Below are 19,649 nucleotides of genomic sequence, written 5' to 3'. Positions count from 1 at the left end.
TAGCTGAAACACCTAGGGCAGTGTGATCCAGGTCTGTACTTCTGGAAGTCAAGTTTCCCTACCGAGGCAAAGGCATTAACTTATTGAGTACGTACACAAAGTCCCCCTACAACCAAGTCATTAATAGATAGCTCCCAGCTTTCACGAGGTTTCCTCGAATTATCTTGGGTAGAACCAATCTAAAGGTCGGGGGTTTACATTTGTGTCTGTCTATCACCCACCTTTCAACGATTGCTTCGCAAGAGCGTGCAAGGTGGAGGCAGAGAGACAGTGGCCTGGAAGAGATAAAAAGGGGAGCCAAAGGGGGTTACCTCAGGATTCAAGGTGTGTGGAACTCACCTGAAGTGGTAGGTGCCGTCACGCTGACCGAATCCACTGCCTGGAACAACACAGATCCCAGTGTGTTCCAGAAGCTTCATGCAGAAGAACATGTCTGGAGCCTGACCTTGAGCCTGTGGATGAGATGACAACCCTGCTTTAATGGATGTCCGCATTGGCCTTCAACCTTCCCAGCCAGCAACCCCGAGATACAGCCAATTAATGCAGCCTCAGCACTGCAGAGGGACCATTGAGTGTAGCCCCAATACTGACTGCCAGCCAATAAAAACAACCTCAAAGGATGGAGGCAGCAAGACTGACATTCACCAATTAGAGCAGCAGCAAAACTGTTAGGCAGCAAATGGGTAGAAATTCAAGACAACCAATTGGTGTAGGAACAATACTGCTGGGTCGGTAATGGTCGACATTGGGTCCAACACAATCACTGCCTGGAAATCGATGAAAGCAACACCAATACTGCTACTACCTATGGCCTGCAGCTCCATCAGCCACCTAAAGTACAGTAGTTGTGTCTGTCACACAACGAATGGATACCCAAGCACTAATCAGCGTCATATGGGTGCTTCTGTAGCACCAGCGTGGAATCAACAGGAACATCATTTTCCCCAACCATCACACACAATCACTCCGCTCTCAATGTGTGCAGGAACCAATGACAACGGAGAGACCCTACATGCAACAGAGAACACAACACAAATGCAGCTGAACCTTGGGCAAGGAAGCGCCCGGAAGTGCAGGAACCAGCACCTGGTTTCTCAACCCAGAGCCTGTCATGTTGGTCATTGTGATTTTCACCAAGTGTAGAACTACTGGAAGGTACTGGGATTGTGTGGAGCCAGAGGGAGAGCTGAAAGTACCCTGCATAGCATGGTAGGGGAGTCTCAGGCAGGCACCAGTATCATCAGCACCATCGAGCACGTTACTTATTCATCCTTCGAGCTAGGGGTGAGCTCCATCAGCACCTTACTAATGCCTTCTAAAAGCGCTGGGTGAGTCCGGTTCCAATCAACATCAACAAGGAAACGTTGCAGTATGGACTGGAAAGTGAGCGAGCCCAGCTCCACTCAAGATCACCACAGACTTACCGAAGCACCCTCTGAAGACTGGCTAAGCTCACCTCCCTCCAGTGCTACATTAACATATTACAGCATCCTCAGAACACTGGGTGGGCCCAGCATCCACCACCATCACCAGTAACTTATTACACCATCTTTAGAACACTGGGTGTGCCCAGCTCCCTATAACATCACCAGTAACTTATTACAGCATCCTTTGAACACTGGGTGGGCCCAGCATCCTCCACCATCACCAGTAATCTACCACAGCTTCCTCAGAACACTGGGTGGGCTCTGCCCCCTCCACCATCACCAGTAATTTATTACAGCATCCTTAGAACACCGGGTGGGCCTTGCTACCTCCACAATCACCAGTAATTTATTACATGCTCTTCAGAACACTGCATGTGGCCACTCCCTCCAGCATCACCAGTAACTTATTACAGCATCCTTAGAACACTGGAAGTACCCAGCTCCTTCCTTCATCAGCAGTAATGTATTTCAGCATCCTTATAATACTGGGCGATCCCAGCTGCCTCCAGCATCCCCAGTAACTTATTACAGCATCACCAGTAAATTATCACATGATCTTCAGAACACTGGATGTGGCCACTCCCTCCAGCATCACCAGTAATTTATTACATGATTTTCAGAACACAGGGCGGGCCCAGCATCCTCTGCCATCACCGGTACCTTCCTACAGCTTCCTCAGAAGAATGGGTACGTTCAACTCCCTTCAACATAAACAAGGTGACCTTGCATAACCCTCTGCATTGTGGGCGAGTCCAGATCAATACAAAATGAATTCAGCCTCCTCAGAACACTTGGTGAGGCAACTTCTACCCAGCATCACCACAAACTCAGCACGGCATCCTCTGACCGCTGAGAGAGCCCAGCTCCATCAATCATCACAAGAAGTGCACTGAAACACTCCCTTCCATCTGATTGTGACCAGCCTCATGCAATGCTACCACACATTCACTGAAGTATCATCAGAACACTTAGTGAGCATGACTCCTCCTTAGACCACCACAAATTTACTGAAGAATCCACTGAATACTGAGTGAACCCTGCTCCAGCGACAAGATCTCAAACTCACTGAAGACTCCTCTGAACACCGAGTGAGCCCTGCTTCAACCAAGAGATCACAAACTCACTGAAGAATCTCTGAACACTGAGTGAGCACTGCTCCAACTAAGAGATCACAAACTCACTGAAGAATCATCTGAACACTGAATGAGCACTGCTCCAACTAAGAGATCACAAACTCACTGAAGAACCCTCTGAACACTGAATGAGCACTGCTCCAACTAAGAGATCACAAACTCACTGAAGAACCCTCTGAACACTGAGTGAGCACTGCTCCAACTAAGAGATCACAAACTCACTGAAGAATCATCTGAACACTGAATGAGCACTGCTCCTTCCAAGAGATCACAAACTCACTGAAGAACCCTCTGAACAATGAATGAGCACTGCTCCAACTAAGAGATCACAAACTCACTGAAGAATCTCTGAACACTGAGTGAGCACTGCTCCAACTAAGAGATCACAAACTCACTGAAGAACCCTCTGAACAATGAATGAGCACTGCTCCAACTAAGAGATCACAAACTCACTGAAGAACCCTCTGAACACTGAGTGAGCACTGCTCCAACTAAGAGATCACAAACTCACTGAAGAATCTCTGAACACTGAGTGAGCACTGCTCCAACTAAGAGATCACAAACTCACTGAAGACTCCTCTGAACACGGAGTGAGCCCTGCTCTGGCCAAAATATCTCAAACTTATAAAAGAATTCTCTGAACACTGAGTAAACCCTTCTCCATTCAAAAAAATCACAAACTCACTGATAAATCCTCTGACAGCAGCATCCTGACATTCACTGATTCCATCTCTAATGGTTATTTTCTGTGTCACCTCTGCAGCAGTAGCATCCTGTGAACATCTATTGTCCCAAGCGCTAGCAGTCCAACATTTTAATACGCTGTATCCAGAGGACAGTCCTGTGACACAGCGTTGACACTCCACAGGTGCCCAACCACACGCATGAAGGTTCCTGTCAAAGCAGGACAAATGTGATGGTCCCTTACCTGTGCCAACCTCATGCTGTCAGAACCCATGAAGGTTTCTATCAAAGTAGGACAAACATGATGTTTCCTTACCTCTGCCAACTTCACAGCCTTCTCTGGGATTTCAATCTTGGGGAAAGAGTACATCGCTCCCTGGACCGGGTTGCATCGGATTCCGGGTGCCTTATTCAGGATTTCCTCCGTCAGTGAGGCCTTCTCTGCCAGGTTACTTAGAACTGTCTTCCTCTCCTGCAGTGTGGAATGACAAAGCACAGACTCAATCATGGCGGTATTAGATATATTTAGCATCACACTTCGTTACATTTATCCCACACTAAGCACTGAAGACAAGATGTTCCTCAGCCCCAGTGGTAGGAGTGATCAGAAGACAGGGAGAGCCGCGCACTAGACAGCGGATCTGTGATCGGGTTCCTCAAACGTTAGGTTGTGCAAACCAGTATTTATACAGGAATGTTTAACTTTACTGGTGAAAGATGAGTCTTTGAAGCTATTGTAACGGTCTGCATCAGAATCTACCACGATAATCATTTAATAAACTTCAAGTCCTACAAAAACGCAGCAGCTCGCATGCTGGTGAAGGTCCCTAGATACGGATCGGCCTCCAAAGCCATAAAAAACTGCATTGGCTCCTGGTAGAAAAGCAGATTGTCTTTAAAGACCTCTGCACGACCAATAAAGCTCTCCACGAAATCGGCCCTGCTTATCAGAAAAATAGATTTCGATGGTACCGCCCAGGAAGAAATCTTTGCTCCTGCTCAGCAAGACATCTGGTAGTCCCCCCACCTACAGACTGGCCACCCGCGGAGCTAGGAGCCTAGTTGTTGTACGGCCCGGAACTGGAATCAGTTACCATTGGAGTTACAAATGGCCCCCTCTTTACTGAAGTTTAGGAAGGACTTAAAGACTTGTCATTTCAGGCATTATTAGTATCTCCATTTTTCTCTCCTGTTTATTTTTTCATCTGCTTTTTTGAGCAGCGCCAAAATGCCCTTGGGCATTTGTTTGCGCTTTATAAATCATAAAATCAAATTAAAATCAAATCTTGACTCTGGAATATTAGAACTAACGGGAGGAATATCACTCAATGACTCTGGAATCTAAGAAGTAACAGGACTAATGGGAGGAATTTCATTCAATAACTCTAGAATGTGAGAGAGACTGTGAAAGGAAAACCATTCAACGACTCGGGAACATGAGTGAGCTAATGAAAGGAATATCATTCAACGACTCTGGAACATGAGTGAGCTAATGAAAGGAATATCATTCAACGACTCAGGAACATGAGTGAGCCAATGAAAGGAATATCATTCAACGACTCAGGAACATGAGTGAGCCAATGAAAGGAATATCATTCAATGACTCAGGAACATGAGTGAGCCAATGAAAGGAATATCATTCAACGACTCTGGAACATGAGTGAGCTAATGAAAGGAATATCATTCAACGACTCAGGAACATGAGTGAGCTAATGAAAGGAATATCATTCAACGACTCAGGAACATGAGTGAGCTAATGAAAGGAATATCATTCAACGACTCAGGAACATGAGTGAGCCAATGAAAGGAATATCATTCAATGACTCAGGAACATGAGTGAGCCAATGAAAGGAATATCATTCAATGACTCAGGAACATGAGTGAGCTAATGAAAGGAATATCATTCAATGACTCAGGAACATGAGTGAGCTAATGAAAGGAATATCATTCAATGACTCAGGAACATGAGTGAGCTAATGAAAGGAATATCATTCAACGACTCTGGAACATGAGTGAGCTAATGAAAGGAATATCATTCAACGACTCAGGAACATGAGTGAGCTAATGAAAGGAATATCATTCAACGACTCAGGAACATGAGTGAGCCAATGAAAGGAATATCATTCAATGACTCAGGAACATGAGTGAGCCAATGAAAGGAAAACCATTCAACGACTCTGGAACATGAGTGAGCTAATGAAAGGAATATCATTCAACGACTCTGGAACATGAGTGAGCTAATGAAAGGAATATCATTCAACGACTCAGGAACATGAGTGAGCCAATGAAAGGAATATCATTCAACGACTCAGGAACATGAGTGAGCCAATGAAAGGAATATCATTCAATGACTCAGGAACATGAGTGAGCCAATGAAAGGAATATCATTCAACGACTCTGGAACATGAGTGAGCTAATGAAAGGAATATCATTCAACGACTCAGGAACATGAGTGAGCTAATGAAAGGAATATCATTCAACGACTCTGGAACATGAGTGAGCCAATGAAAGGAATATCATTCAACGACTCTGGAACATGAGTGAGCTAATGAAAGGAATATCATTCAACGACTCAGGAACATGAGTGAGCCAATGAAAGGAATATCATTCAATGACTCAGGAACATGAGTGAGCTAATGAAAGGAATATCATTCAATGACTCAGGAACATGAGTGAGCTAATGAAAGGAATATCATTCAATGACTCAGGAACATGAGTGAGCTAATGAAAGGAATATCATTCAACGACTCTGGAACATGAGTGAGCTAATGAAAGGAATATCATTCAACGACTCAGGAACATGAGTGAGCTAATGAAAGGAATATCATTCAACGACTCAGGAACATGAGTGAGCCAATGAAAGGAATATCATTCAATGACTCAGGAACATGAGTGAGCCAATGAAAGGAATATCATTCAACGACTCTGGAACATGAGTGAGCTAATGAAAGGAATATCATTCAACGACTCAGGAACATGAGTGAGCTAATGAAAGGAATATCATTCAACGACTCTGGAACATGAGTGAGCTAATGAAAGGAATATCATTCAACGACTCAGGAACATGAGTGAGCCAATGAAAGGAATATCATTCAATGACTCAGGAACATGAGTGAGCCAATGAAAGGAATATCATTCAATGACTCAGGAACATGAGTGAGCTAATGAAAGGAATATCATTCAATGACTCAGGAACATGAGTGAGCTAATGAAAGGAATATCATTCAATGACTCAGGAACATGAGTGAGCCAATGAAAGGAATATCATTCAACGACTCTGGAACATGAGTGAGCTAATGAAAGGAATATCATTCAACGACTCAGGAACATGGGTGAGCTAATGAAAGGAATATCATTCAACGACTCAGGAACATGAGTGAGCCAATGAAAGGAATATCATTCAATGACTCAGGAACATGAGTGAGCTAATGAAAGGAATATCATTCAATGACTCTGGAACATGGGTGAGCTAATGAAAGGAATATCATTCAACGACTCAGGAACATGAGTGAGCCAATGAAAGGAATATCATTCAATGACTCAGGAACATGAGTGAGCCAATGAAAGGAATATCATTCAACGACTCTGGAACATGAGTGAGCTAATGAAAGGAATATCATTCAACGACTCAGGAACATGAGTGAGCCAATGAAAGGAATATCATTCAATGACTCAGGAACATGAGTGAGCTAATGAAAGGAATATCATTCAACGACTCAGGAACATGAGTGAGCCAATGAAAGGAATATCATTCAATGACTCAGGAACATGAGTGAGCTAATGAAAGGAATATCATTCAATGACTCAGGAACATGAGTGAGCTAATGAAAGGAATATCATTCAACAACTCTGGAATATGACAGAGACAGTGAAAGTAATATCATCCAATCACTCAAGAATAAGAGTGAACCAATGAAAAGAATATAATTCAATGACTCTGGAATAGAAGGACTAACGGGAGGAATATCATTCAATGACTCTGTTATGTTAAAAAGTATTTATACAGTGCACGTTCACCAAACGGTTTCTTGGTGCTAAGTGGAGTCAGTCAGTTGCTTAACAAGGAAAAAGGGAAAGTTCAGTTGTAAGCCTGGACAAACAGCCAGGTCTTGAGAGATGCCCTAAACTGAACGTAGGAAGAAAACAAACGCAGTTCCGGGGGAAAAGAATTCCAGAGCTGTGGCGCCAAGAACGAGAAACGAAGACCCCGTGTTTTTTGCGCTTAAACGGGCAAGGGGTTAGTAGATTCATGTTTGCAGAGCGCAGTACTCGAGAGGGGGCATAACGTACAAGTCTAGACATAATAAAAGCCGGGCCGTTGTCCGAGAGGGCTTTATAGACAATGCAGCCTAGTTTGAAGAGACTGCGTTGACACACGGGAAGCCAATGTAAATTTTTCAGTAGCGGTTTCACATGATGAGATTTGGGTTGACCATATACAAGCCTCGCGGCTTGGTTCTGTACCAGTTGGAGTCGGCGTAGTTGGTAGACCGGAATACCGGCGTACAAAAAGTTAGCGTAATCAATACGCGACATCACCAGTGCAAGAACAGCTTGAATCCGGGCCTCAAAGGTCAAATATCTGCTTATTTTACGAATTCTTCGAAGATGAAAAAAACAAGCAGATACCACAGAATTAATCTGTGCCTTCATCGTAAGGTTGTTACTAATTACGATTCCCAGACTTTTAACTGACTTGACGGGAGATGGAAGGCATCCCAGAGAATGAGGCCAAAAGTTGGAATTCCAGGGATTCCCTGAGCCACCCATAAGGATCAGCTCGGTTTTATCAGGATGTAGCTTGAGATGGTTGGCACTCATCCCATTGGTGATGAATATCATGGTGGACTGGAAAATTTCCATAGAAGAGAGAGAGGAATCGATGTTAAATACTAATTGGAGGTCGTCAGCATAATTAAATATAACCAAATCTCTCTTTTGAAGGGCCAAGATCAAAGGAAGAATGTATAAATTAAAGAGAAGAGGAGAGAGTGCAGAACCCTGAGTAACCCCACACGTCAATCTCCTTTTCTGGGCCAAGAAGCTGGCGAGACGGACCGCTTGAAAGCGGTCACAAAGAAATGAGGAGATCCAATCCAGAGGAGGGCCCCAAATCCCGGCGCTCTCGACCCGATCGACTAAAAGATGGTGGTCGACCGTATCGAAAGCAGCCAAGAGATCTAGGAGTACCAGAGCTTGCTTAGAGCTCTGGTCAGCCCCCCTTCGTAATTCATCAAGGACTGCCAAAATGACAGACTCCGTGGAGTGTTTGGGTCTGAACCCTGCTTGATGAGGGTCCAAGTAATGTGACTTCTCAACAAAAGTGCTGAGACAGTCAGCCACATGAGTTTCCAATTTTTTTCCCAAAAAGAGCAGCAGTGAGATGGGGCGAAAATTGCTGAGAATGGAAGGATCAGAGCCAGTTTTTTTTAAGATTGGTACCACTTCAGCAAACTTAAAAAGGTTGGGAACAATGCCCAAGGAGAGGGAATTATTAAGGAGAGTCATAGGGGGTTCAGGGCAAGAAAGGAAGACTTTCCGAAGAATAGAAGGAGGACAACTGTCAGAGGGAGATCCTGACCTAACCCTATTGAGTAAGGAAAGGAAAACCATCTTGAGTGATAAAAGGGAAACGATCCAGGCAGTGAGGATTGATATTTGGACACAAAAAGCCTCAGATGCAGGGGGCTGAGAGATGCTTAATTTAATGTTGACAATTTTCTCAATAAAATAGTTATTAAGTGAGTCACAAAAGATTGAGAGGGAGTGGGTTTGAAGTAACCCTGGGCGTAGTTCGCGAAGTAGCGCTACGCGTAGCTACGCAAAGTGCTCTTCCCGAGCTACGCGTAGCACTTCGCGAACTGCGTAGTACCCTGGTCGCACTGTGCAAGATGTCATTTTCAATGATTGCACAGTGCGGACAAGCAACCTGCACTGTGCAATCATTGAAAACGGCATCTTGCACAGTGCGAGCTGTAGTTTTCTGCCGCTCAAGTAGATTTTTACTCGAGCGGCAGCTTTCTCAACGCGGACTGATAGTTTCTCATCGCGAGCGGTCGTGAGCATGCGCGACGAACTCGCAATGAGAGACCTGACCTCCTCGCGTGGAGAATCTCGCCGGGAGGTTTATTTTCCACGCTCGCGATCGCCAACTTGATGTTGCTGATCGCGAACAAGGAAAAAGTCTCGCCGGGATGTCATTTTGCTTGCTCGTGGTCGCCAACTTGACGTTGAGGACCGCGAGCAAGCAAAAAATGACCGATGCACTACGCAACACTACGCTACGCGTGTTTGCACTGTGCTACGTGCAATTCGCTTAGTGCGAAGTAGCGCAAACTTCGCAAACTACGCGAGCGTAGCGTAGTGCTTTGCCCAGGCTTACTTTGAAGGCCACGCGATCGGGTTTAACGAGTTCATCCACTATTGAGAAAATATCTTTGGCCCTATTGGTGGATGCCAGGATTTTAGAAGAAAAGTACTCAGATTTAGTTCTGATAATGGCATTTTTGTAATCTTTAAGTGCTGCAATAAAAGTGAGCTGTTTGTGGAGGCAATAATCCTGTCTCCACTTCCGCTCAGTTTGACGCAGTGCCAGTTTCATGGCCTTCAGATTGTCCGAAAACCAGCGCTGCGCTTCATGGGATCTTTTATTTTTAATTGTCCGTAACGGGGCAATACTATCTCTAGCTGATTCTAACCAGATGTTGATGTTTTCTGCCTGGGAATGAAGGGAGACCGCTGTACCAAGAGGTTGAGATTCTGCTAACAGAGTGCTGTATTCTTTAGTATCGACCCGGCTCCAATTCCTGGCCATAAAAGAGGCAGGGAGAGGAAGTTTAGGAGCAGGGGAACTTAAGATCGTAAAAGTAATGAGCAGGTGATCTGACCATGAGCAGGGGGAGATGCTTAGGTTGGCTAATTCTAAATTAGAAGTCCAAACCTGGTCTAGGGTATTTCCCTTGGCATGAGTGGGGGCTTTAATATGCTGGGAGTAGTTCATACCGGTCAATAAATCTGTGAACTCGACCGAATGAGGGCTTTCCCGTACATTATCAGGCCAATAGTTGAAGTCGCCAACAATCAATACACTCGCATGATTTATGGTCAGATCAGCATTAGCTTCACTCAATAACTGCGAGAAAGTAGGCATAAGTACAGGAGGCCTATAAAATACGGCACAAACAAAGGAAGAATAATCGGATTCGAGTTTGAACAAGAGATAATCGACTAAAGGGATACGCCGAGTGACAAAAAAGTTAAATTTGTGTTTGTGAGAGATTATAGCTGCCACACCACCTCCAGTTCTATTTTCTAACCTATTAGACTGGAGGATATAATAGTTATCTGGAAGTGCAGCTAAAATGTCAGGGCTAGATTCTTCCGTCAACCAGGTTTCATATAAAAGAAGAATATCAGGTTTATTAGAATCAAGAAAATAAAAGATCTCAAGTTGGTGTTTCACCATTGGTCGGGTATTAAGATAACAGATGAACAACTGCTCCTGTCCCAAGCATGTGGGGCTGGATAGAGGGGTAGGGGGTGCATTGGGCGTACTAGGAGTATTTAAGGGGGGGGGGATATAGGGAAAAATACAATCGACTCTAGAATAACAGTGAGCCAATGAAAGGAATATCCATTCCAATATTTCTTTATTTTTGGTTTTTCACCATACAAGAACAAACACAAATATATACAAACAGATTAAAATGGTTAAAAAGTCATAAAAAAAGAGATATAAACAATTCATCTGGAATAATAAATTATCAGATTAAAAAGGTGATAGAAAAATCAGACATAGTCAGGTCCTTAGTTTTGCATCTTAAGGAAATTTCTCCTGACCCACCACATGGAATTCAAAAAGGGTGAAACTGCAAAAACTATGTGAGAATCTGTGTTATATTTTAAGATTCTAAATGCTTCCATGCAATGGGTTGTGCCTAGATTTTTACACACCTGAACCAACCATCTTTGTCTTATTAATTGATACCCGAGCAAAAAAAGAACACGTGTACTTTGGACTCAACACACGTTACATGCCGGACACCCACTAGAATTTCCGCCCGACCATTTACACGTAAAAGCAGGGGGAGGCAGCCGTGGCGAAATTATACATATAATTTCCTGCCTAGTGCCGGGCGGATTTCGTCAAGACGTGCCTCAGACCTGCAGGTGTCTTTTACTTCCAGGAAGATTGAGGTGAGGGCGCCATGTGCGGGTTCCGCATGGAGTTTTGCAGATAGTCTGCCCCAATAGCTGGTGCTCAATGACTTACGTGATATACTCATGCAAGCTGTGTCAGGGTTGTCCCATAATTTTTTTAGGCCTATGTCGTGGAGGCTGTCCCTGACAAATAGAAGCCATGGCAGCTTCCCTGAGCCGGGGAGTCTCAGGATTTCCAATAGCTCTGATCTATACTCGGAGAGTTCCGGTGTTGCCCAAAGGCGCGGCCAGAAAAGTAGTGGCCAGCAGCCAATTTCCTCAGCAATGGATCTCACCCCTAGGTCCATACGCAGTGGGGCCAGAGGGGAGCTTGTCAGTAGTCCGAGTAATTGTCTGAGGAAGTTGTTCTCTGTAATGGCCAGGGACCTGTGGTTAGAGTACCCCCAGAGTTCAACCCCATATAGGGCAGCACTCCTCGCCTGGCTTTTATATATCTCCATAACCGGGCTCACTGGTTTGTGAAAAGTCTTTCTAAAAAACGTGGCCAGACCCCCTGTAGTTTGTGTCCGTTTGAGGTTAGATTTGTTGATTTGAGCCCCCCCAGGTCATGTTTTCAGTGAGGGTTAGGCCCAGATAGTCAAATACAGAGACCTGCTCCAGGGGGATTCCATTCATGTGCGAGTTAGGGCGTGTGGATTTGCTAGGGTTGATGATCATGAATTTTGTTTTGTTGATGTTAATCGCTAATCCCCTAGTCCTACAGAACTCGCAAAACCCATCTAAGATTCTTTGGATACACACTGGCGACTTAGAGAGGAGGAGAGTATCGTCTGCAAACATCATAGCTGGAAAGAGCATCTGTGTCTTTGCATATTCTCACTGCATCAATCAACCCATTGATGTATATGCAGAACAGGGTGGGGGCAAGCACACAACCCTGCCTGACTCCCCTATTTACAGGGATGGGCTGCGTTAGTTCCCCATTTTCCTGTATCTGATTTGGGCATAATTTCCATTATGTAGCCTTCTCAGTATATATAAGAGGGAAGTCCCAACTCACTTAAAACGCTCCATAGAGCATCTCTGGGTACCAAATCAAAAGCACTCTTCAGGTCAACAAAGACCAGGTACAGGCTACCCCCTTCTAGATGGACTGTTTTCCAATAGAGAAGTTGGAGCCTGAAGATCTGGTCTATTGTTGATGTTTTCTCCCTAAAACCAGCCTGCATGGGGGTCAGGATCTTTTGTTCTTCGAGCCAGGATTGCAGCCGGTCTAAGAGGATCCTGGCAAAGATTTTCTGCGAGACATTGATCCAGCTGATCGGTCTATAGTTTGCCGGTGACAAAGGAGATCCCTTCTTATACACAGGGATGATCTCAGCACCTAGCCAAGTTGCAGGAAGGGCCATTCCCTGCAAGATGGCGTTGAAGCTCACCCAGAAGCATGGGCCCCAGATCTTAGGTTCAGCCCGATAAAGATCCCCTGGGATCTTGTCCAGTCCGGCTGCCTTGCCAGATATTATTTTATTTAGGGCTTTATGGACTTCTATCAGGAATATCTCGGGAGTGACTGTCTCAGGTCCCGGCAGAGTCAGAGTGTCTAGGGTCTGGCCTCCCTCTGCATCATCTAGTGAGGCATAGAGGGTTAGGAAGTGCTCTCTCCAACTGTCAGCCGCAATGTTTGGTTCGAGTGCCGCATGTTACTACCAGTGGTTACAATGCTCCAGAATGATTTCACGTCTTTGGAGTCCAGAGCTGATTTCAGACTGTCCCACTGATCGGTTTCCCATGAGAGTTTGGCAGCTGCAATGGTGGTTTTGTAGTCATATCTAGCTGCTTTTACTGTGATGTTGCTCTTAGTTTTTATAGCTTCTATTAGTGCCTATTTGGCCGCCCGACAGTCCTCATTAAACCAGAATTGCCTTGGCGTCCTCCCACGGCCCTTGGTGGACGTGGACCAAAACGTCTCCTGCAGCTTTGTGGATGTAGATTCATTAATTATTTTCAGTTCATCCAGAGACGCGGCAAGGTCTCCAGACTTCACTAACTCTGATAGGACCTCAATATTAGGAATAATGGTAGTGAATAAGAGAGACATTTTTCTATGTGATTTTTCCACCCAGGACCACCTAACTTTCCGTCTATTGTTTGAAAGGGTCAATCTGTGGTCAACGTCAGATAGTTTTGCAGGTTTGTTCCCATTGGGTGGCAAATTAAGTGCGAGTAGTAAGGCGTTGTGGTCATTCAATGACTCTGGAACATGAGTGAGATAATGAGAAGAATATCATTTAGTGACTGAGGAATATGGGTGAGATAGTTAATGGAATATCATCGAATCACTCTGGCATATGAGTGAGCCACTGAGATCAATAGCATTCAATTCCATGGGAATATGAGTGAGCTAATGAGCGGAATATCAGGGAGGGGAAACATCCAGAAATAGGCTGTCGGAGCCATGCGTTCCCGGGAGCCCGCAAGCATAACCAAGGTTGCCCGAACAACGCATTTGCCTAAAGCCCCCATTTGCGTGGTTAAGGCAAATGCTTCTAAAGTTCGAGATGGGCGGGGTCTCGAAACAGGAACAGGAGCGTTGGAACGGGAAGTGGACACAGACAAGTAAGTGGGGCTGGGGCAGAGTCTGGGGGTCGCTTTTGGGGGGGCGGTGTCAAGTTTTTAGGGCTCACGGAGGGAGAGGGGGTCAGGGTACTTTTAAGGAGGGGATACGTTTTAAGGGCTTGGGTCTCGTGGTCGGTGGCAAGTTTTAGGGATCTGGGAGGAGGAGGGGTCAGGGTACTTTTAAGGAGTGGGCAAGTTTTTAGGGCTCAGGACAGGAGAAGAAGTTTGGGTAGCTTTATGGCCTGTGTTTGAAGGAGTATTTAAGGAATGGGGTGTTTTTAGGACTCTGGGCAGGTAGGGGGTTTGTAATTTAGGGCTTAGGGTGGGGACCCGGGGGTCAGAGTAGTGGTAAACTTAGCCACGCATGCACCCTTACCATTCATGCCTTTACCACGAAATTGCGCTGTAAAGGCATGTGTCGTAAAGGATTGCGTGGTTCGGGCTGCACAGTAGAGGCACATGTGGGTAAGCCTTGCATGTCTCTATCATACAACCATTAGTGAAAGACTGAAGAACAGGAGTGAGCTAATGGATAACTTAACAATGTAAAGTAAGCTAAAAAGAGCAACGTCAGTGAGCGCCAGGGGAAGATAAGGCGAGCGAAGGAGCAGGTCATTGGCTTCATGATTCAAGGAGGTGTGTTCAGAGCGGTCATTGGATGGCTTAGGAGTATGAAGTGAGAGAGCACCAATGGATGACTAACATGAGATGGTCTAGGGAGGGAATGTCACTGATGGAAATAAACTGAGGTAGCAAGAGGGGCCGTGAATGAACAAGTCGGGTTGTAGAGAGGACGTCTTTGTAATAGGTGCGATTAGAGGTCTTGAGAAGCAGAGATGACTCAACTCGTGAGGATGTCATCGGACTCAGGAAGTAGGAAGAGTGTGACTGTACAACACCAGAGAGGGGTTGATGAGGTCATCTCAATATAATGGCTTCACGTGGTACAGTCTTTCCGCAGCCATTCTCATTTCCCACTATTCGCAGCACACCTGAATTAAATTCTGAAATGTAGGTTTTCACTCCAGATGCCACCTTCATTATTTTTATGTGCATAAAGTTAAAGAGATGTGCACTCTACACATAACCAGTCTCCGCTCGTCTTCCCCTCGAGTCTAATCTTCACAAGGATACATAAACAAGTTCTTCAGAACAGGAACCCGGATGAATCAAACCAAAAGAAAAATGGCAACTTACAGCAACAAACTGTTCGTATGAGGGGTCTCCTGGCTGAGGCGGGTTCATGATGACGTCAAGAAGAGCCTGGCCCATGGCTGGGGGGCAGAGGCGCACGGACACCAGCTTAGTGAGCTGTTGCTTCACTTCCGGGTCCATGTTGATGACCTCCATGTAACCCCCGCGGAATCCACACCTACGAGACACCGAGAGAGAGACGGGTTTAAGAGGAAATCTGTCAGCACTGAAGAGTATAGGCTAAAAAAAATCAAGTTCTCATAATGCTCACTCCTTATATCTTTAGACACCAGGAGGGGCCCTGGGCAATGAGCTATGCGATATGTGTAAATAAATATTAGCACATGCATCGGACATAATCCACATCAACCCATGGAGGAAAAAGCATCACAACAGGTTTTACCTTTGAAAATTTGAAAAGGGAAATGGGGAAAAAGATTGAATGCAAAGCGGTTTTCTGTTACAATACTTACTCCCTGGAAAATAGCGAGAGTTTTCTTTCACCGTGGAATGTGACATTAAATCATTTAAAAAATTGATTTTTCAAAACGCTAAATAACTTGTAAAACTTAAAAAACACAAATGTTACTTGAAAAAATAAATATTTATTTTTTATTGAATTTTAACCAATTGGAATTTTAAACATTGTACTTGCAACCATCTTGGCAATACACATAATTATTAGGCACAATGATTATACATTGACAGGATGTCTCACACCCATATCTTTTTCTGTTCCCTTACACCCGGTCTGTGCAGCGCACTATTCGATGTCCCCACTCTCATCCGTGGCTACGCTAAGTGCATGGACATTAAGGCGTTCCTCATTTCTATGCATCATTCCACCCCACTTCTATAGGTCTTCATCCACCTTATTATCTTTTTTGGTCTGTTTCATTTGTTGGGTATCCGCGACTGTCCATTACAATATATCCTTCTTCCACAACTCCATCTGGGGGTGAGGGGGCTGTGATGCCACCTAATTCTGCATTCAGGCATCGCAAAGTCAAGCATTTTCCAATTTTTCCTCTTCTATTCCTTGAGGATACCTAGCAGGCACATCTGTACCGTCCCTTCCACCCTGATCGCCTTGATACGTGTTAATTGCCCCTATACCCAGTAGATTGCCATGGCGGGGCATACCCAGGTCATGTGCAGAAAGTCTGCTGTGTGGATCCCACATCTCCTGCACACCACCGGTCTGGCAGGGTGGATTCCACTCAATTTACTCACCATCAGATGTGTTTGGTGTAGGTAATCTTGCGTTGGGTGATATAGTCTTCTCTGTCTCACAGGTCTTTATGTAGTCCTGCTCTGGCAGTGCCTCAGGAAAGGCGACCCGCAGTCTGTCCTTTGCCCTCTCAGACATGCCTGATGCCTCCCCTGTCCTCAAGCAGTGCCCTGTGTATGTGTGTAGTCAGATGCCTGCAGCCTGCCAGCTCAGTCGGCTGTCGCACCACCTTGAGCTCCTGCGGTTGGGCCAGATCTGATGGGCCACATGGGCCAGTCTCGCACACTGTAGGAATTGCCCTGTTCCCACCCCGAACTGTTCCCACGCCTGCTCAAAAGTGATAATTCTCTTTTTGTAGAAGAGATCCCCCTCGGTCTCGAAGCCTCCCTGGCGCCACCGGGCACAGGACATTGCAGTTTGCCGGGCCGCGAAGAGCGGCAACTTCCACAGCAGCAGTGAGTCTGCATAGGGAGCTCTTCGCAGTTTTGCTCACCACTTTGTGCCAGGTTGCTGCCAGCTGCCTTCCCAGAGATAGGAGGTCTTGAGGGACTCTTTCACCCATTAGGAAGAGCTCCTGTAGCGTTTGCGGCCCACCGGCCCCTGCCAGTAAACTTTGTTCCCAATTGGGTTCCTCCTCAAACCAGCTTGTCGCATGCTGCAACTGTGTCACAACGTAGTATGGGAAGAGTTCTGGGATCCAGTCTCACTCTGCTTCTCTCCATGACCCAGACCAGGCGGCCAAGCTTCTGGTCGAGCCGGCGGAATGTTGCCATGAGGATTGAACACATCACATTTTCCATTATGTACAAGAATCAAGGAAGGAAGGAACACCATTTCTGCAATCGCCACATAGCCCAGAAGGGACACCAGCAGCTTAACTCCGAACTCCATGGAGTTCCCAAGCCTTCTCAGCAGCGCCCTTACATTTGAATCATAGTGTCAGTGGCGTAACAAAACTTGAGGGGGCCCCCCTGCAAAGTACATGGAGGCCACCCCTCAGAACTCAGTCAAGCTCTCAAGCCAGGGAACTGTACTGAGGGGGCCTCCTGGAGCTCTTCCCCCCGCTCTGCGGGGACCTTTGGTATGCCACTCCGTAGTGTACAAATAGATGTGTAGAAGATAGGAGTCTTCCTCATAGGGACCATATGTGACGTTGTATTGAGTTTTTGCAATGTTTTGTATCATTTTTCTTTATTTTTTCTATATAGCATAATCTGTATGTTTGTATTATTACTTGCAGCAACTCTATGCCAGGATGAAATTTGAATACTTGGAGAGATCCATTAAAGAAAGATCTCGTAATGTTCAAGCTGTGTCTATGATTAACTGATGTAATTCATAGAATTGATATTAGCTGTATCTTTCCCTGCTTCTCAGTCTGTTTCTGTTTTTGTATACTGCGTAGTGTACAGTCAGTATTTGTGCGATCCATTCACCGAGGTAATGGAATCGGTCGACTTCCTATCTCAGTCCCAGGCCTTGCAGGGCAATCTCTCCCTGCTGGTCCAGCCACCCCAGGGGGAACAGATGACTTTTTGTTTTGGTTGTATGCAGACTGGACACTGCCGCAAAGTAATCCAGGTCCGTCAGCAGCAGAGGGATCGCCTGTACCGGACACCTCCAACAGACTGCCAGATCATCCTTCCAGAGGGACACCATGTGTTTCTGTGCCTTGAGGCCAGTCCTCAGGGGTTCAACCGCATACGCAGCAGGCATCACCAGCTCAAATAAGACCGGGGAAGGCGGGCACCCCTGTCTGGTCCCCTACCCAGCTTCTAGGCTTCAGAGACCACACCTCTTGTGCCGACTCTGACCTCAGGATCTGTATATACCAGCTGCACCCATTTAATATAATTAGGGCCAAAGCCCATGTGCCGTAGGACCACCTAGAGATATTGCCATCCCACCATGTCAAATGCCTTTTCCAGGTCCAGCAAGCCCACTGCCATGGATGCAGAAGAGCCCATCATTGAGAGCTTCACATGGCTAACCCTTCTAATATTACACATTGTACTCCTTCCAGGAATAAAGGCTGCCTGGCCTGGACGGATGTGGGAACAAACCGGACTAGTTTATCAGAAACTTCTAAAACACTTACGCTGGGCATGTTCTAGGGAAAGAGTTTAACTGTTTGCAGAAAAATTCCTTTAATAATTGTTCCATTTTTATATAAATATTCTGATAATACAGTTTTAGTTGAGAGAATTTCTGTCAGTCTTCATTTTGAACTGCCATCATTTTGCCAGTGGAGAAAGGAGCAAATATGTTAAACACTGCAGCCTCATCAAAAAGATTTTAATGACACTGAATTTGGCTTCTGGATAAAGGACTTGTCAGATCCCTACTCATCACACTCTTGTTTTAAATGAGACTTTCCAGATAGGAATGTAGCACGTGGCCGAGCAAAGGTGCTTCATGAACACTCATGGAGAGAGACCACAGGCCAGAAGATGACCAGGAGGACCCGAGGAATGACTTTTGCTTCCAAAGAGATACAGTATTAATATATCAGGGAAACTTTGGAGCTGCTCCAGGACTCCAGGAGGTGGAATGATCAATATTGCCGCTCCCTGGTTATGGTCAATACCTTCTAAAATGGCTGCTTGGACATCGGCCGTGCAGATTTTCATGGCTATTCAGGTGATGACTTGGTTCAGTTTCCAAAATGGTGGCACGCTGTAGCACTTCTCATCCAGATAGCCACTTCCCTGGTGCATCGAGCCGCGCATGCGTGACATCTACCAGCACAAACACCCAACTCCAGCTGACTTGCAGGTTCAGTTCAGTCATTGAAACCAGCATTGTTCTAGAACTGGGGCAAATCTTGTTAGATATGTCTGCTGATTATTCTTCAGCAGCCTGAAGTTCTCTAAGAGCTGAGACCAGTCCAGATAAACAATAATGTATCAATTTAACCTCTTCAAATTTAATTAGATAGTAATTTCTCTTAATACCATATAATTACATTTGCAATGGTTTACCACCAGACAATTCAGTCACATCAGTGAACATGAGAAAAAACATTTCGTTTGCTCTTGTATGCAAATTCGGGAAAGTAATTTCATGTATATTTGGAACCCTAAAGCGGCTTGAGAGGTTGTCGTACCTCGACTCATCTACCATTTGAGACACAACAACTCTCAGACAACAGCAAGTCCAATTAAATTGAAGAACATGTGACAGGCTCTAAAACGGTTTATCCAA

General features: G+C 45.3%; 1 protein-coding gene across 4 annotated transcripts in view; it reads right to left on the bottom strand.

Annotated features, from left to right (window-relative positions):
* GPT (glutamic--pyruvic transaminase) overlaps positions 1–19,649 on the bottom strand; it is a 424,858-nt gene that overhangs the window by 12,299 nt on the left and 392,910 nt on the right. For all 4 annotated transcript variants that reach the window (XM_085604573.1, XM_085604575.1, XM_085604574.1 and 1 more), the window contains 3 exons: positions 15,218–15,392; positions 3,561–3,716; positions 340–452 (listed from right to left, as the gene is read on the bottom strand). In XM_085604573.1, coding sequence (XP_085460699.1) covers positions 340–452; positions 3,561–3,716; positions 15,218–15,392 — 444 coding nt within the window. The remainder of the gene's footprint in view (positions 1–339; positions 453–3,560; positions 3,717–15,217; positions 15,393–19,649) is intronic.

The sequence above is a fragment of the Triturus cristatus genome, chromosome 5_1 (genome assembly GCF_964204655.1).
Source record: "Triturus cristatus chromosome 5_1, aTriCri1.1, whole genome shotgun sequence".
Taxonomy (NCBI): Eukaryota; Metazoa; Chordata; class Amphibia; order Caudata; family Salamandridae; genus Triturus; species Triturus cristatus.
This window is presented reverse-complemented; position numbering and strand designations above follow the sequence as displayed.